Here is a 20,280-nt window from a genome sequence, read left to right as displayed (position 1 = left end):
CGCCAGTCCTAAGGGAAAGAGGGGACAGCAGACGGGAACGGTGAGGTTTCTGCCTGTTGGGACAGCTTCCCGAGTCGATGCTACTTTCCAGGAGGGCGTAGGGGGCTTCGATAAAATGCTGGTAACTTCACAAAAATGTCCCGAAACTGCAGTTGAGAAGGGCCTTTGTCGCCAGGGGATACTAAAAAATCGCAGAGACTGGCAACAAAGGAAACTACAAAAACCTTACATAGGCTAGATGGGCTCTCTTAGCAACCGAGAAAGAAAAAGCATTCCAGTAACCACCACCAAGACGCAAATGTACCCTGCTTTCAGTCTCCTAACAGCTTCCAGAACCTTCCCTCCAGAAGCAGGAAGGAGCAGAGCCCTCCAGGCTCATCCCTCCGGGGCAGGGGTAATGGGCCTGATATCACACAGTGGCTGTTATTACCTGATTTACCAAATGACTACAACTTATGACCGCTGGATCTAGTCCAATTCCCACCTAGGATTTATTTACACAGAAAATGTAGCACTCTGACCTGCAGCTTCAGCCAAAAAGTGGAAAATGCAAATTTTGCTCTATCTGCCACCTTGCCAACACACCTCAGTCAGTCATGCTGGATTTAGAGCAGGGCCTCAAGGGCTCTGTCAGCGTTTAGGCTCCTGACGGAGACTGCCAATCACCACTAACAGCAGCGATTTTCAGCATGTATGCCCCTTCCTGTTAGGAACCAAAGCAAACTCCAGTTCCATGTGATGCTCAACAGCCATCATGTGACAGAAACCTGCAGGCAAAAACAAGCCACATTTAAAGCAGCCCTGGCAAACAAAAGGCTCCACCACCACTACTAGCTCCGTGATTTTGATTCCCATCTCCACACAAAGGCATATTTCAGGGAGGTTGAAGTCTCTCTTCCTACCAAAGGAGTTCACGTCTCCTGCAAAGGGTGACTTTGAGAAGTTGGTGTGCAAGAAACAGAGCTCCAGGTAGGTCACCTCCAAACTGTAACGAGAGTGTGCATTCTTGCTGATAAAGCCACCCTGCAGTTGGGGGATGCAGAGAGGTTGGCAGGCCTTTGCAATACCTATTCAGAAACAGGAGGAACATGTTAGGAGAATGTATTATGAACACTGAATTCATGCTTGTGAAAAATTAATTGTTGGATTGTTGATTCGCAGCTGCTCCCAGGGCTAGATACAGCTTTGACAGGAAGAACAAAAGTGACATTTTTGTATCAGTCTGGTTCCCAGCACAGCCAGTGCAGACTTCAGCTGCTCTAAACTGGGGAAAGTAAGTCACCAGCACAGGTGTGGGGTTTGGCATCCATGCCAATAGGGGCTTGTCCCTGACCACATGCCGTAAAACTTTTTGTAGTGCTTTGCAAACCACACACCAACATATCTGACTGTCAACAGCAGTGGTGGCAACTCATGGTTATAGTCTCATGACGGCTGGGGACCATTAGAGTACAGCAGTCCTTTAACAACACTTCCTCTCTTTTAGATACAGTCTTAATAAGCCCCCTGCCCACACACACAGGGGTAACACAGACTAAGGGAGGAGAAGTCCTGAACTAACCAGACTTCAGGCTTTGCAAACCAGCAGGGCCAGCTCAGCAAAAGGGGCTGCATCAGAGGGAAAAATCTCTCCACAGGCACTTATCCAGCCAAAGAAATTATCGTGTTCCCCAGCTAACAGGCCTCAGCACTGTCTGTGCAACTTTTTCATTAGGCCTGCAGAGACTAATGTGGAAATTAAAAACTGAAAGGGCAGAATCAGATGACTGACCCTAAATAACATCTAAGCAATTCAATCATGTCTTTCCCATTGCAAGCCTTAGAAAGCAGGACATCGTAACTGTTATCGATCTGTTTGCTACTCTAGCTGATAATGGTCTGGCGCTGAATGAAAATTTTTTGTTATTATTACATGATTCAGGCTACCTGCAGGTAATTGATGACATGAAATTCTTCTTCATCAAAGAATCAGATTAATAAATCTCATTGAAGCACATTATGCATTTTGCTGTCAACAGTCTGATCAGGGCTCACTAGGCTACAGGGAGGATCTGCATTGAAACAGCAATGAAGGTGTTATCAGACAGTGAATACGAGATGCTTGGGAGCTCACAAATGGTCTTTATATATTCCCCTGAACTACTTTTCATATTATGTAATAAAAAAATGTTATGCTGCTAATGCATTTCTAAGACTGAACATGAACTTTTTGGCCTCATATGTAGTTCCTTTCAGTTCCAGAGATTCACAGAAGGGCTACACAAACAAAAATCTTCACAGCAACAACAGTGCTTAGCTCACACTATTATCTCCATTTAACTGATGTGATAACTGAGGCAGAAACGCATTGAACCTTTCGTCCAAGGTCACACAGTGAGGTCAGGAATGGAACTAGAGCAGACTCCAGCTCTTTCAGTTCACCCATTTGTTTTAAACCACCTAGTCTCCCTTTCAGCTGTTTGTCATTAATGCAAAAAATACAAAAACCTGTTAATACACTGTTACACTTAAAATGGCAAATCTCCAATGTAAAAAGATTGCAGCTTAGAATCTAAGACAAATATACGAAATCCCTTTTCAACTCACTGGAAGCAGGAATATTGCAGCAGGTCCCATCGCTTTAGCAATATCTCACAGTAGAGGGTACTTGTGTCACTTTTAGTGAACTGCCAATCCTAGCCAAAAGCTCTTAAGACTACTAAAAGCTATACAATCAATCATTCAGGACCATGTACCTGATGTAGACTCCCAGCATCACATGCTATAAGCAACCTTTTTGTTTGTAAACAAGAATAGTTTAAAAGAAAGGTAAGACCAAAAATAAAAGCAATATTGCTAATTTCTATAGCATTTTACAAATGTTTTATGAGTACTAAGTAATCACTTCAACAATTTCCTGACAACATGTTACCAGCAGCTGTTTCAACTAAGAAGCTGCATCAAGAGAAGCTAAAAGAGAGAAGCTGTGGTTTTAGACTTTTTAAGTCTAAGTATTAACACAAGGCCTCTTCACTGCTCCAGAGGCCAAAAAAGACACAAACATCAATTAAATGAAACATCGATACCAGCAAGCTCAAGCAGTCAGAGGATTCCCTGGCCACCATCCCCCTGCTTCAGAGTTGCAGGTTTTGTGCTAGCCCTTCACTTCCTGATCCACGTGGGACAACAGACATCCATTCCTTTTCACTCTTGTCAGGAGCCCCTGGCATTTCTCTTCCCTGACCATGTCCTTATCCTACACTCACTGTGGAAAAGCTTTCTGTTTTCTCCCTATTGTGCTTCAGCAAAACAGCTTTACTGATAAGGCACACTGTGCTGTGTTTACCCCTAGCCCTCCAAATAGTGCCATGTCTTTAAAAGAAACATATCCTCTTTTCTATTTAACTCTGGCTGCAGTAAGCAACTCTTTCATTTCTAAGAGATAGTGTGTACCAAAAGCTCCAGAGGTTTGTGTCCTGCATAAATCTGCTTTAATGAACTTTTAATTCCTTTTCCTAGCTTTCTAGAGCAGTTACCTCTTTGCCAAAGGTGTAATGGGTCACTGAACTTGTTCAGCTACCATAGCTTCTCTTCCTAAAATACAAATATTATATCCCCCCTTTAAACTTGATATATGAGCATCTTCCACGTTCCTGAGCTTTATCTCTTAACTGAAAAAAACTCAACTTTTTCATGTCAGATAAATAAAAATACATTTCTTTACATTTGGAAAGAGCTAAACATTGATATTCTATTGCTAATGCATATATTTTCATGAATACATCCCATTTTCTGAAAACACTCAGATACATATCTTTCCTCTTGCTCTTGATCTCACTTAGAGTACTTTTCTCTTCAGACAAAGAAGCCAAATAATTCGGCAAATTGCCCTTTGTAAATGATGTTCCACATCCACAGTGATCTCAGCTGTGTTCTTTGTGCTGCATTTTATTTTATGGGTATCTGCAGACTGCATCAGCTGCAGCATAAAGCTACCACTTGAGCAAAAAGCAAACCACTGACTTAGGCACCTCAGCCTGTCACCTGTCAAATAATACTCTCATCATCGAAGTCTGATTACATGAGCATTCCTTACAACATTTCTTGAATTCCACTAAACCAGACTCCCAGTTACTACGGGAAGAGACAGGTACCACAGATATGAGCTTTCAGCTGACTATTGCATCATTTTAAATACATGTCAAGCCTAGGAGCCAAAAGTATGATTACCCAAAGTCATTCTTCTATGCACAGGAAGGTGTGAAAGCTCAGCGCAGATGTATTCCAAGCTATTTAAGTCTCATAAATTCCCAATTTTCCAGCACACTTCAGAATCAAGCAAAGACAGGATGCAGCTTCCAGGTGGTTTATAAAGGCAGCTCCAAGCAAAGCATATGCAGTACTGCTAGCGGAAGGCAACAAAAGCATTGATGTTGAGAGCTCTGAAAGAGAAAATCATGCCTTTATCGTTATGACGCTGCACTAAAACTGAAGAGAAGAGAGTTCATTCTTCATCCTTGACAGAGACCATTTAGATGACATGCCTGGATTCTTGACCAACCTTGGATAATCCATTTCATTTCTAAGGCTCTTTCCCACTTGTGAACTGAGGATAGTACTTCCTTTCTGTCACCATTTGTCTACTTACACTCTAATCCATTTGGAATCAAAACTCCCTCATGTTTTGCATATGAACGTGCAGCTTCAACTAAGTCCTACTCTTCAGTAAGGTCTGTTGATGTTAGGATAATAGAGTCAAATAAATCTCTGGAGAGAGCACTCAAGATAATCAGGGTGGTGCCACTGTGGTCTAAGTAAATTTTGGTCTCTGTGGGGATTGAACTGCCTCCCACACTCCTAAAAGCAAAGTTCTCTGCAACATGCCACAGCTTACATATTGCACATCACAGGGTCATGGAAACTGGGGGCTGGGGTAAGGGGGAGGTTTACAGATGACAAGAAGCATCTTTTTTCTGTTCTTCAATTAAGAAGTGATTCATTGCCGACAGTGCCATACACAGCTGCTTTTGGCTTATTAGCATTTAGAAAAAACATTCATCACCTGGGCAAGTCAGCTCACTCCAGTTTGTCTGTAATGGAAACATGTTTGGAGCAGTGGAAGTTACTATGTGCTAAACAATCATGGAGGAGAGGACCCTCAATAATTTCTCCTTGAGCAGAGGCTCTAGCTAGCAGAAGGGAAGCAATGAGTCCCATTCTAGGGCCCACTTTACTGTAGGCCTAGTCCAGGTGGGAAAAGAGAAACCACGGAGCTGCCCGTTTGAACACAAACTGATTTCATACACCCAAAAAACGAGTGGGGAGGGTTGAAAGTGTTTATTATTATGCAAAAGGCCTGAACTCTTTCGTGCTTCTCTATTAAGCAAAAGGAAAGGTACAGAAAGGCTATCTCTGCATGCCTGCGTGTTCACACATATCAACAGCTTCTGCAAAGCTGAAGCTGTTGATCAGAAGGTCCAGACTGTCAAGACTGTGTATGCCAAGCATCAGGCAACTCTGAGAAGCTGCAGATCTAAAACCAGGCAGATGTGCAGCTGAAGCGTAGATGCCAGCTGTTGCGAAAAGACCCCAGTTTGTTCTGAAAAGTGTGTCTAGATGGGAAAAAGCCAAGCCTTTGGCAGAACTCTGCTAAGGCTCCAGAAGCTGAAAGACACATGAAGGACTGAGCGGTTGGACTGCTCACACTAGCCAGGAGCAAAGGCTTACCTAGCTCCTGTCACTGCTCTGTCACAGCTCTGCCTTCTCTCTCCCAGCTCTCGTGCTTTTGCTGACCACAGAAGACTCAAGCACCTCCAGACTTACATCTCCCTAATTCTGCCAGTCCCAGCTGATTTAGGGGACAACATCAGGTCTTTGAAGTTATTTTGGGTGTTGGCAATTAGGCAGAGAGTATCAAGGAACAAAAAAGTGAAAGACAAATGGCCCCAACAAAAACATTTGGACAGATAAACAGCTTTGTTATCATTGCTGCTCAACAGCAACTTGCAAATTGAGGAAGCAGATGTTCTGCAAACACTTTGCTCTTCTTCATGATGAATTCCCAATTTATGAAGCCTGAGACAAGAAAGGTTAATTCATCTTAAGTGATATTTCAGTGACATGGTGCAAAACAGCTAATGTAAATAAAACCCAGGAAAGCATTACAGCAGCACAACCCTGTGACTACACTGAGACTACTGGCAAGGGGACAAAAGTTAAAGGGTATCCTAACCTGCCTCCAAAATATTCTCTAAACTTCAGAACTGTACCAGTAGAAACAAAGTAAAATAATTGCATATAGCATTAAAGCAGTAATTTAACAATCTGCATAACAAGATTTAATAGTACATTTTGAAAAAGAGTTTAAATGATTCAGTTACACCATGGAAAATCAGTGGAACTCAGGCATTTCAGAAATCCCATTCCTACTGAAAATGCAAATATTTACATAAAAGTCCTCAGCTGTTCACAGGAGCCCAGTATCTCAAACCTCATAGCTTTGGGGGCTTAGTGGAGGCTTGTAGGTGCTTCCTTTCCTTGAAAAAATCTAGAGTCTTGTTGAGATGACTACACGTAGAATTCAGAGATCTATTTTAACAGCCTATATAAACACTGTAAAGAAACACTGCTTTCAAGATGGGCATCCGAATGGCCTGCTGGCCTTTTACTGGGTTGCCCACCAGCCCCAACAACAGGTAAAGCAAAAATACCTACAGAGGCCTTCCAGGACAGAAAGAAAGAAAGGTGCAAAGAAATGACCATCAGGCTAGGCTCTGTCAAGAGTAAGTTACATGACTAGTCTGGGGTGTGACTGCGGGGAAAGGCTAAGCTAGAGGCCTGCAGTCAGAGGACAAAAAAACAAGCATCATAGCTGATATGAAAGAGTAGAGAAAGGCCTCAGATGAGACCACCAAAGTTAGAAACAAACTGGCTGCACTCCAGGAGCTTAAGCCAAGTATAATTATGGATGGTGACAGTTCACCAAGAGTGCAACCACTCAGGCGGCCACTCACTAGAAACATGCCAGCATACGAAGAGAATGCAAGAAGCAGCAAGGTCTGCAGAGCAGCTCTGCTCCTTGCCTGTAGGCTACCCACAAGGGGCAAGTGCTCCATGAGCACAGGGCCAGCATGGCAACCCTTTTAATCACGTCAGAGACAGTGATTTTGAAAGTGAGCAGGTCTCGTGCAGGTCCTTATGGACAAGCATCTTTATGCCACTGTTCATTTTCCAGATTTGATATGCAGCTACAAAGAGGCTCAAAACAGGTTTTTGGTCAAAAATCTTAAAGAAGTCAGTAATCTAAATTAAAACATGAGATGCTTTAATGAAGTATTTATAAACTGTTTTATAATGAAGGGCTTTCCTTTTGGCAGAGAGCTTCACAGTACTAACAAAATATTATCCAATTATAGAAAACAGCACTAAATCCCATTTCATTTTAAGTATTGTACAGTTAGATATGTTCCATTTTGAGAATTAAACTTTAATAAACTAACCATTTATACTCATTTTTTATTCAGCCCTAAACACCAAGGATTGGACATAAGCAAACCTGTCTCCAAATGACATCTCGCTTTGATGTGGGAAACTTTTATCACCTCTCTTTGGATGCCTTTTATTGAAGCATGCCCCAACTGTCTCTCCACAAAATCAAGAGCAGAGAGACTGATTTAGACATCCGACTTGCCACAGAATAATTATTACATTTGCTATATATCTGAGATGTAATCAATAGCACACATGACTGGATGACATTCATTATGCAAGTCAAATTCCAGCACCTTTACTCACTTTAAACAGCACCTTGTTTTGAGAATAATCACAGTGACTTCACTGGCACTACTTGCAGAATAGGGCACTATTAAACAGAAGGCAAGGAGACTCCATCATACTATAGCTACGAAATTGGTCTTCACCTTCATTTGTAAACAGAGTGTACTCACATCAGGATCTAGTGTATATAAACAGATTTAAAAAATTACAGACAGATCCAGATCTCTCAAAGATAGTACACTATTTGGGTGATGCGTTTACTTTAGTCACTAGAATACCAGTCGGTGGATAGCTAATGCTCTCCATATAACCTTGCTAGATAATGAAACTGCTGTTACAGTTTCTGCAAGTCCTATTTGAGACAGATACTGTAACCACAATATTTAGGCGGGACCTTCTCGGACTATACTGGTTGAAAATAATAAAAGACCGCTGAGATACCTTAGCCACTTCTTCCTCAAGGACAAGCTACAAACACTATCTGAAGAGACTGATAAATTTCACTCTTGAAAGCATTTCTTATTCAATGTACACACATTTTGTATGCCCAAAGAATGAATTTTTTTGCAATTCTTAGAGAGAACAGTTGATAGCAGTATGTAACACAGCTGCCTGTCTACCAAAGATACCATTACTGCAAGTGCTATAAAATCAGTGTCCAAAACTCAAGACATCTGCTTCCACTGAAAGCAGGAGGGTACTCATTTTCACTCCACAGATCATACAGTTAACAATTAAAAGGAAAACACAAACAGTATGGATAGGTCACTAGCAAGAAATTTAGCAGGCAGGAATTTATTTCCCTCCTCTGCTGTGTTCTTGTGCTACCTAGAGAAGCCATCAGTTTACACATGCCTCAGTTCCCCAAATAATCAACAATTCTTTCCATTGTAAACATGTTGCCGGGAAAAGGGAAAATAGAGAACTTCCCCTTGGATAGGTATCCTTGTCTTTAATAACTTAAAGCAGATGTGATGTTTGTGATGATATTCTGTTATTAACATATCAGCTGTAGGCTTAAACAAACAGAAACATGAGAAGGATATTGTAAGCACAAACAAAACAACTGCATCTTTGAAAGTTTTAAAGACCAGAACACTTAAACATGGAATTTGAAACAAATCTCAGACCACTATACTGTGTACATTACTACTGATAGATATGGTCAGCCTACAGTTAAACCTAAGTCAAATAAACAAGTTATGCTCTGTTTATAAGATGCTAAGCCAGCAGAGAGACATTTGAAACACCGAATGTGGCTAAACTGGAGAGGGGAAGAAGTCTGGATAACACCTTTAACTTGTGGTTTCTATATTAGGAAGCGTGGATCTGAAGAACAATATATCCTGAACAACTTGTTCTCTCCTTCAAATATAAATCTGTGTGAAATTTATATTAGGAATTTTATTCACAACATAAAATATACAGAACCTGACCTCATTGCCTGCATCATGGCTCCTGTGTGGTATATTTGCCTTCATTGTTTAATCAAAACTACACATTCTTTGAGAAAGCACTTATGCTTGACTCCACATTGCATAGAGTATCATGCACACCTAATTATTCACCCCAAGAAATGAAAAAGAAAAGCTAGAAGCATTAGCATGGCAAGCAATTACAAGAACTTTTACAGGGTTTTTTGTTTGCTTCCTACAAAAAGACACGGGAACTCATTCTGCTTTTACAGTTTCATCCTAGGAGAATGCCACTGACTGCAGTGGACTAACATTTGATTTACACTGGCATGTTCAAACAATCACTATTTGTACCAGGGCTCTGAAGCCATGTGTTACAGTATTCATGAATCTCTAACAGAGATTTTTGCCTAGATAGCTTTCCTTTCACATAAATATCATCACAATATTTCATCATCTGGTTTAGGTAAGTTCAGTGGAGTTGCTACAGGATTTGCAAATTGGTCCACTGAGTTTAGCATCTGCTCTCCACAATAACACAATGCTTAGATGTTTCAAAGAAAAGCTACGAACATATGGCAGCCACGCCATACTGCGATATTTTAATCCACACAGGCAGCACACCAATTTTTTAAGTGTTCCTTATCCCTCAAGCAAGTACTTACAGGGTCAGAAGGCCCGCAGAAGTCTCTGAACACTTTTGGAGGCTCAGGCTGTATAATCTCCATTGCTATGCAAGGGCCTGAGCACAACTCTGTAACCATCTCCTAGAAGAGAAAAAAGATGAAAAGAAATCTGAGCTTTTTAGGATACAATCAAGGGTTGTACTCCTTCTCAAAACTAGACCCAAATTTACAGGACAAGCAAAATTAAGAAATTTTGGTGCATTTAGGAAAGCAAAGGCATGAAACAAAATGTTATCGTCAACATTCATAACAGAAGAAGTGTTTTTCATTTTACGACTTGATTTACAAGGTGGAGATTGAGGTAGATTAGATATTCAGCTTCACAGGTATATGACTAACATGCAACAGCATCCACGCTTTAAATTCTTTTGCGGTTACATCCTTACTGATCTTGACTAGCACTTCACAGTGCTATCCCATAGTTTGTCAAACTCTAGACCGAATCAATGCAACACACTTTTCTGGGGAAAAAAATGGGGTGGGGGGGAGGAAATCACACCACGTTCAGCTAGTTCCACAGGCAGCAGTGTACTTAACAGTGTTTCTTAAAGGAAGCATAGTACATAGCCTTGTATTTCTTTCCAAATATGTACCCAGTTGATGGCTTTAGACTATTAAAAAGTCTCTCAGGCTTTTGGTTCTCACAGCCTTTTCCTCATGTATTACTACAGAAGCTGAAACTTGCAGGTTAACAGTACCAGGAGTTTAAACTGAAAGGGGACTGCAGCCTGACCTTTTAGGGAAAGGATCCTTGATTTGGTAATATCCTATCCTTTTGGTCTACCATCACCAGAATCGCAGCCCCCTGGAATCACACTGAAATCATCTGTTTCCCCAGAGTCTCCTGGAGAGCAAGGTGCCGTAGTGAGTTCTGAGTGTGCAGTGAAGATAAGTCTTAGCTTGCGTAAGCTAAAATTAACTCTGGGCATTAGTGCCAATCTGGAGTTTGTTAATTGGAGGTATAGATTTCACAAGCAGAAAGAATCTATTTTGATGTTCTAGTCTGACCTCCTTTTTTTTAAAACCGGCTCTTGTAAGTGGATACTTGCCTAGAGATTTGGGCAGACATGTTTTAAACAAATGAAGATAATTAAAGCACCGAAACCGATGGGGAAAGGGGAAAGGAGAAAACATATGCAGGAAATAAGGGAGGACAGGGAAGGACAAGCAAGGTACTGCAGTCATGCCCATCAGTCATGGGCAGGTTAAGGATCAGCTATGGCACAGAACAAGAGCGTACAGAACAGGCAAAGAGCAGTAGGAAAAGAAGGATTAAGTCTCCCTCTGCCACTTATCAATTATGACAGAAACTAAAAGCACAAAGACTCCAACTCAAGCAACATTGCTCCAGAGACTTGTATCCTCATAATGAATTCCATGCTAAGAGCACACGCTTAATCTCACCACTCTGAAGTAAATGGGACAGAATTTTAGCGAAACACCTCTATTATCAACCTGTTCCTAAGAAATGTAGGTAGAAATATTCCTGAGAGAATGCAAAAAAGAGTACAGACCAGCTTCATGCTCTACAATGAAAGAAAAAACATTTTATTTCCATAAACTGTCTTATCACCATCAGACTCTTAATAACAGGTCAAATGGCACAACACCTGTTCCTGTTAACAAGCGATAAATTGCCAAAAGGCCACTAATCTGTATGGTTTCATTGAATTCATTCATCTAAAAAACTGCTAACAGGAAAGTTAGGAAAAAACAGGCTTTTAACTTTATTCGAATCAACTGACCTCCTCCCTGCAAGTTGGGGATTTCCTTGATCCCCCCTCTTCTGTTGTTTCTGAATCAGCATTGACATCCCACCAGCAGCAGCACACAACAGGGGCCGAGTCCTCCAGACGTCCTCATTACATCATGAAGCTGGGAACTGAAGACAAGCTGCCACCGACTACAGCACAGAGGCAGGTGGTATTATCTGAGACAAACTTGATCTAGCCTACGCAGCCTCATCGTGTCCAGAGCACAATTTATAAAGCAGTCACTGTTTGTCTCTTTGGTAAGACTCCCAGTTATGGCTAAATTAAATTTTCTTCAGCAGATAGTTTATTCGCCAATAACACAGCTTGCGGTCAACCAAAACCATTCCTAGAGCTGGATCAAGTTCCAATTTTTTTGATTAACAAAATAGATTCTAAGCTGACCCAAAATAATCTCCCTCCTTTTCCTCCATTTTCTAGTCTGGCTACAGCAGCAAACACAGAGCAAAAGAGAACAAAAAACAACGAACGGTATTGCAAAGCCCTGTGCAGGACCTATGGATAAGAGTAGATACCAGTAAGCTGAAATTTTGAACAACTGTTCAGCTTTCTCTTTTCACACAGAACTGCTTTATATACAACATGGCAAGGCCTTATTTGACCGACAAGGGGTACCTGGAGGAAATGAGAGTACAGTTTTTGAAAAGACACTTGGGATTTCGGAATGATAAGTATCTTCTGCCTTGAGTTATTTTGGAATGATAAATAAAATCCAAATAAGATTGTTCTGAGTCACAGATATGAGAAGCCCTATTTTCTTCTTCAATACCCTTTCTCTCAACATACTTTTTGCTATTTGGCCTTCACTGACAGCATCTACTGCAGTTCCCGAGTCTGATTCCTTTACCAGCATGACTGGCTTTCCCACATTTTTCTGTCTCTAAGATCTCCTGAGTCCATGTAGGTATCCCGTTCATTTCAACTGAGTGCTTCTGGCACACATGGCTTGTAGGACGGAGCCCCAAATTCTCACTTTTCTTCAAATCTCATCTAAAACATATCTCCTTTATTGACTTGTCATGCGTCACTTTCCTTTCTGAGTAATTCTCCAATAAAATTATTTAACTTAATTTTGCCACTTATTTGAGGGTTCCTTATCTTCCTCTGGTCATGCACAAAGTTTGTTAAGCAGAAGAGACTTTATGAGTATGCCCCAATCTAATAGAGAACTACCAGTACTCCTGACCTATTTAAAGAGGAACCTACAAAATCTGCTGAAATAAGTTAGACTCAATAATCATAAAAGGGGAAAAAAAAAAGAAAAAAAATGCCACACTGTCAGAGTAATATTAGTAACCATCTGGAGTAATATTAGTAACTGTCCAGAGAAATTTTAATAATTTAACTATTTATAAATTAAAGATAACTTGCATAGTACATAGCATGGTACTGAAGCTAAATTCATTCCTACTTGCAAAATGAACTGAAAAGCTCTAAAAGAAGTTGATATAGAAATACAAACTCCTCTTCTTGTATTCCTATTGTTCCATCTGCCATCAGGAAGTTTTATGCTAAGTACTCTGTGGCTTAATAATATACAGAGTCTTAGATGCCCATTGGGATTACGGTATACCTTAAATTCTTCTCAAATTTTCTGAAGATCCACAAAAGTCAGATCAATAAACTTAAGAACTACAGAAAAAAAATGAGTAAAACATTCACAAATAACTGCCTGTTTCATAAACAAAATAATAAATATATATGCTGATCAAAACCACTATCACAGTATCAAATTGAACAGAGATATACATGTGAGATATTGTCATAGCTCTACCAAAATAAAATAACTTAGCTAATGGCTTTTTTCCAGTCTGTTGTATTTTAGAAATTGTGTGGCTCAACAATTCTCACAAAAGAACCTCCTTTCTTACACCAGTTTAGTGCAAGTTTCAAAATGAGTTAATTTGTTTCATAACAAGCTAGAATTGGTCAGAAACAGGTTCCTAAATGAAATCCTATCACAATCCCCCAAATGGAAAGATGTGACCACTTCCTCATTTAATCATGCGTTATTTTTTAAACGAATTTTTCTCAACCTTATACCTACCAGATATTCAGCAACAACACCTTTGTAAATCTCATAGAACTCTTCCACGTTTGCACGCTCCATGTTGAACTAAGAAAACCAAAATGTTAGTCAATCTGCCTTAAATAAAAAAACAGACACCCCTTCTTAGCCTGCAAGCATGCAGTATACTCCTTTCAGTTTTGCTAGGTAAAAGAATGGCTTTACAGCTGCAATATGAAGTCTGTCAACAATTTAGCTGCTGAGGCCACAGGCAAAATAGCATGCACTCTCTTCTTCCACCTTTAATAGAAATAAACACTATATTTTCTCTGTCATGTTGGCTGATAGCCACTAAGACAAAGAAGAGGATCTGTTTCTTGCATACTAGAGGGATACTACAGGGCATACTAGGGGCTATTTTTCATTTATGGTTACTTTGATTAAAGAGAGGGATTTCTGCCCTCAAGATTTTCACAAAATACAAAGGCCAGGATTTACAGGGCTACTCTCAGGAACAATGTTTGTGTTTTCCTTTAATTTCTATGGGGACCAGGGTATTAAAATCCTTTAAGTATCTTTGAAAACCATTCCCTAAATATGTAGTAAAAAAGTCAAGGGAGAATATTAACAATCAATTCTCTAACCTTAACTAGTACATTTTATAAAGACATAACTACTCCAGAGGAAACCAGTATCATCATCCCCGGTCTAAATACAGGGAAACTGAGGTACAGAGAGGTAAAGGGTTATGCTTCAAGTTCACATAGCAAGAAGAAACAGATCAGCCAACCAACCAAATGATGAAATACAAGTATCACAAGGACAGTGCTGATCCTGAAGCACTGCTACACAGTTTGCACAAGAGCTCTGTATCACAAGAAGAAACCTGTGCATTGCTGTGAAGTACACATTGCACTTCTCCAACTTTTGTTTATCAGAGAAACACGCACAAAAGGACACTTACCATCTGTAAAGCTGAGATCTGAAATCCTTCGCTGATGATGGCTTTTATAATCTTTCCAGTGAGCCCTGAAGGAACACACAAAAACAGTATTCAATAAAAAAAAAGAAATTTACAGTTGGAAAGTATTTGTGTCAATACATTATTTGTTTTCACATAAAAGACAGTGTTTGTATAATGCCATTAGAGGACACAGAAAGCTGAACTGAGTTCACATACCCGACTTTCTATCTAAAGTGAGGTTGTTTGAAATCAACCAGCCTTTCAGCTATTAAAATGACATGATTCATTAATCCCTAAGAAAAAATGTAACTGGTGAAGTCTTTGCTTTTCTAAGAACAACTGCAAAACACCCACTAGCTTCAAGGTCAAGATTTATATTTTTAAGTAAAGTTCCACTAGAAGATACTAGAGGTTGTGGAATCTCCATCCTTGGAGATATTCAAAAATATTTCTGCTTAAACTGTAATCAGTTCAGGGCACAGGCTACCTATTTTGCTGTCCTCATACAGTGCTCAGAGTGGGGTCCTAATTTAAATTACAAAAACACAGGCTGATAATATATGAGGTCAATAAAACAGCAAAAGCTTCATCTTTTCTATGGGAAAAACACATTAGTACAATATAACCTACTGCTTCTTGGGTTATACCTCACAAATATTGCTGATCACATTACTTTGCATATACTATCCTGGATGCATCCACCAAGACTCAATGAAATTGTAAAAAAAAGCTGAACTCAGGAGAACAAGAGCCACTGATTTTCCACAGAACCTGTATTTTAGATTTGTCTCTGCTTAGGAGATCAGGCCATTTGAAAGATCACATAACCAAGCATACAATATTCCATGTGAGAGCACTTCGTAGAATCATTGTTTTTTATAGCGTATAAATGCCTGTTCTCCAGAACAACTTGTGAGCAACGACAGATTTCTAGCCATTTATTCAGAGCAAACAGTTAACCACAGAAGAATACTGCGCAATGAATAACAACAGCAGGACAGAATTTGAGGCCTGGTCATTAAATGCTTTTATTAACCAGTCTTTATATTGAATTAGGTTTTTAGCACTACATAAGTTTAATGGATGAGAATAAACCAAAGCCGATATCCATGTTCTAGCATGCTCAAGACCTGAACTGTACAGAGCCTGCTGATATTTGTAGCATAGGATTATTGAGCTTCGTATTGCATTAAAAGGTCAGCGGACGCTCTGAGTAAATAAGAGGGATGAGTTGGAAGGCTTTCTAAAATTATTTTTACAGATGAAAATGATCGAAGCTGCTCCTAAAGTATGCCCTACAATATTTTCACATTAAGGCTTATATGCAAAAACCTTCCCCATACAAATCAGTGCGTGCTTGTTTCAAAAATCTTCCGACTGCTAAAGGGAAAGCCAGAGATTTTGCTACGCACCCAGCCCAGGCAGCATTCTGGGCTAACATAATGTAGAAATAAGTGGAGGTAGGTACAGTCCCTGTTGTTTCAGAATACTGACACAGCATTCCTTAGCAGCACTGATAAAAATTTCCTTACAACTCTGCTGTAAAACTGGGTAAATATATTTCCCCTTTTTATGGGAGTGGGGAGGGGGGAGGTGAGAACAGCAGCAAAATGAATGGAGTTGGACAGGTTTGCCTGGGAAATGTATGACCAAGTCAAAAGGAAAAACTGGACTTCTTGTTTCTTTTTGTCCACACTGCTGGAAACGCTCAGCAACTCAGACACTTCAACGCATAGGTTCCAGAGAGGCTGTGAAACGCTACTATCTCAACTTCAGATATGAATGGCTAACTTATAAAGGGATTAAAAGACTGGCTGGGCATCATCCAGGGAAAAACAAATAAAAATAAAAAAATAAATCTGTGTCAGACCATAGGCATTTCCTCATTCTCGATCTTTAGATCCGTCACTCCAGTCAACAGCCACTGCTTCACAAGAAGCCAACAAAGAAGGAAGAAAGGACGGTAGCAGACAAATGGCAGTCACCGCTTGCATGGACAAGGCTACCTTGAATAAAAGAGCTGCTTTTTCCTGGCAGCTACAGATCTCTATTTTACACTTAACCAACAAAGAGTGGCCAACTCAAGCAGGCATTCACAGCTGGCAAGTGCTGTAATTAAAATATTCATCGGGTATCAGGTTCTAGAGTAAATACAGATCTGCTTTTTACAGAATTTTTAATCTTCAGCAAATTTAAGAGTTGTAAGCAAAATCCACATTTTACAGAAGCAAAGGGAGAAACAAATATTCATCTTTCTGGGTTGCTTTCCTACTAAAGTTAGCAAGATTCTTCACCTCTGTAGAGAGGAGACAGGCTCCTTTAATGATGGAAATCAAACAGGGTAGGAACATTTTTGCATAAAGGCCTTTTAATACAAGGTTCTTTTAATAATTAACTGTGATAAACCTATCAAGATTTTCCTCTACATTGCACTTCCTGACTTCATTTTCATTCATCAGAACAACACAACACCTTGTTATTCTAGAAAGATTGCCCAGGACTGCAGCATTCAAAAGGCTTAACCAAAGGAGTAATTGTCAACACTACACAGACAGATGTCTTGCCAAAAACATTCAAAGTGCTTTGAGGAAGAGGTGTGAGGGTTCATTTGTGTTTGCAAAGTGAGATATTAATTCCACTTCCCAGACGTGGGAACTGAGGCACAGGAGGGTTGAGCTGCCAGTGCCAGTTCAGATCTACAATCCCAGAGACTTGGCTGCTGTTTTCCCCAGTTTAGATAACGCACACAGGTGCTTTTCCTAGGAATGCTTCCCTTTCAAATTCTACCTGGATCAAAATAGGAACAAACCCACAGAGTCAATCCCCAAGCAACAGAAGAGCCAAAGCTAAAGGCTCAGCCTGCAATTTGTTTCAGGCTTTCAGCCAATTGTATGACTGAACTGGGACGCGTGTTCTCCTTTGGGGGCTGATAATGCCGAGTAAAAGAAGAACTAATTAGATAAAGTGTCATTTCAGCAGCTTACAATAATTTGTTGTCAACTTTAAAATCCAGATCTGTAGGCAAAAAAGAACCTTTTAAGGACCTCCAAACAGGGCCAGTGCATCTTTAAAATGTGATTACAGTAAGAAGCCAAATCAAAGCTGCAGATTAGGCACTAGTCGGGATGAATTTTCAGTCACAATGTACAAAAGAATCACAAGCATTACTAAATGCAACTGGGGGAATTTAATACTAATCCTAACAAATATGCATAGCAAATAACCTTCATGATAAAGAAAAGGGTGAGGGGCTGAGGGGGGATAGAGCTTTAGGTCTCCTAGACAGCATTAGGTTACTAGACATCTAATACTGGACAGATAATCTTCCAACACCTTTTAATCAGATAAAAAGTTAAGGCACCCAGATCTCATCAGTTACAGGGATCTTGAACAATTTGTTTCCTTACAACACGTAATATCTGAAAATTGTATTTCATTAAGGAGCAGCAAATAGCAGGGAGGACTTCAGACTTTGAAAAATGTTTCAGCTATTTGAAAAATCATGGATTGGAATAAAAAGCACAGTTTATGAAAGTCACTCTTATTCTAATGGTTTGGTTAACAGCTAGATTAACAGGATGTAATAGTTGTGCTAATGGGATCTGCCAGTGCCGGTACACTAGTAACCACAAGCCCTACAACGAGTGATACTACATTCTTGGCCTGTTTCCCAACTTAACCATTCCACTGTTAAATATATATTAGGTGAGACAGGAGACCATCTTCAAAGCAAGTCAAGAACTAATTTCCTCATCTCCAACCTCTATATGTCATTTAGTTAATACCCTTCCAATAATTAAAAAAAAAATGCTCTGGAGCAATAACAGTTTTTTCACAGGAATATACAAACTGCCATAATTGATCTGATCAGTGATCTGTCTAATCCCGGAACATATTTCCAGAAGTAGCCAGTACCAGTTGCTTAAAGTAGTACTAACTATAAATAACAATTTCACTTCATGTCTAGTTTTGGTATTTTGAAATGTGTCTTTGCTTCATGCTACAATGAAACCAAAACTTTTAAATGCTTCATGATAATGAAATTGCATGAAGAAGCTCTGCATGTATTTGAGAGTGGAAGAAAAACAAAAAACCCAAGAGAATCACGGTCAGACTGGAGTCAGAACAAAGTTTTGGAAGGAGGAAAAGTGAGGCTCGTAGCCGAATCTCCCTGCACCGTATTTCAGTTGAACTTCTGATTAGATCTTTGCTTCAGACAACAGTGTAAAACACTGTGCAAGAGGAAGCTGATCTTTCTCAAAAAGTGCATTTCTTCCTACCAGTTGGTCAACCTATCCCCTGAAGAAAAAGGTTTTTCTATCTCTTCTCTTTTGCTCCTTCTACTCAGAAATTATGCAACTTTAAGCATTCTTATTATTCAAGAAAAATACTAATTTCTAGACTTTCTAAACCTTGGCCCCAATGATAATTTGCTGGTATTAATCTCCCAGCCTCACTGTGTGTTGTATGAAAAAGATTCCCTGTCATTCCTGCATGTGTATTCTAGAGCACCAAGGCGTGAGTCACAGAGGGTCTCCTGAGTGACACACACTCTGCAAACACAGAAGAGAAGGGAAGCTCAAAAGCTACGCAGGCAAACAGTGAGGGATAAAGAAAAGTCAAGTGGATACAGACAAGAGATAAAGAGGAAGGTGCAAGGAAATGATGAGGGCACATTGGTTATAGTGATAGTATCCAAGATTTTCGATCACTCCCGATTTCTTTCTAGACATTGTGTTAAAGAAGAGCCTTAAGACTGGACACAAAAAGGTTTAAAGGGCAGCATTACAGATACGTATGGAGAGCACAACCAACACACACAGGCAGCACTGGCAAAAACCTTTACAAACGGTATTTATTTGAAAATACTAAAAGGGTGAAGATAAAAGATGTCACCACTTCTTGACTGGATAATGGAAGTCAGAATTTTGATAGCACAAGAAAAATCATGCACAGCAACAGTAAATCTTAGGGATCCTTGAAACTGAAATAGCTGAGTGTTTGGTGTGAAAAAGAAAGGAAACTAGTAGGAAGATTTAAACAGCAGGTGAAAGGCTCAAAGCCTTAATCCTAGATGCAATGTTTTGAACCAATACAAACAAGGTAAGACTGCATTTGTGAATGCCAGAGAGGACATCAAGACACAAAACAATGAAAACCTGTATTAAAAAAAGCTATTCTGAGAGTTCTTGCATGAAAATGGAGGGGGAAGACTCACACCTAAAATTCAGATGCAAGAACCTATTCAGAAATTCAAATTCAGAAAGTCAAAGATCCCAGACAGGCGACTGTCAAAGCACCCAGCACGTTGGCTGTGCAGTGCCTGACACTTGAGAAAGAAACTTGGGGAAGGTGGAAAATTTAAGAAAGGTCAATACCTCTGAAAAGATCAATACCCCTGCAATAGTTATGCTGCACTCAACCTGATGTTCGTATGTTTACCTAAAAAGAGAAAGGCTGAGGCTTCTGGCTTTCATTTCCAATGAATGCAACATTGTTTCTGTGTTAAGAGAAAGCTGAAAAGGAAACATCCAGTTTGTTTTTCTTTTTACTTCTTTCTTTTCAGCTGTTCATGATTTTGCACCCCTTTATCACATCTACTCAAATTTATTTCACTTCAAAAGAATATGGTTCACTCTGGCTAGCAAGACATTTCTATGGCTGTTCTACTGTTTTTCAC

The 20,280-nt window shown here is 39.9% G+C and overlaps 1 protein-coding gene across 5 annotated transcripts in view; it reads right to left on the bottom strand.

Annotated features, from left to right (window-relative positions):
* NME7 (NME/NM23 family member 7) overlaps window positions 1-20,280 on the bottom strand; it is a 96,644-nt gene that overhangs the window by 28,625 nt on the left and 47,739 nt on the right. For all 5 annotated transcript variants that reach the window (XM_064520736.1, XM_064520720.1, XM_064520734.1 and 2 more), the window contains 3 exons: window positions 14,601-14,665; window positions 13,676-13,744; window positions 9,836-9,937 (listed from right to left, as the gene is read on the bottom strand). In XM_064520736.1, coding sequence (XP_064376806.1) covers window positions 9,836-9,937; window positions 13,676-13,744; window positions 14,601-14,665 — 236 coding nt within the window. The remainder of the gene's footprint in view (window positions 1-9,835; window positions 9,938-13,675; window positions 13,745-14,600; window positions 14,666-20,280) is intronic.

Source organism: Dromaius novaehollandiae, chromosome 1, assembly GCF_036370855.1.
Source record: "Dromaius novaehollandiae isolate bDroNov1 chromosome 1, bDroNov1.hap1, whole genome shotgun sequence".
NCBI lineage: Eukaryota > Metazoa > Chordata > Aves > Casuariiformes > Dromaiidae > Dromaius > Dromaius novaehollandiae.
This window is presented reverse-complemented; position numbering and strand designations above follow the sequence as displayed.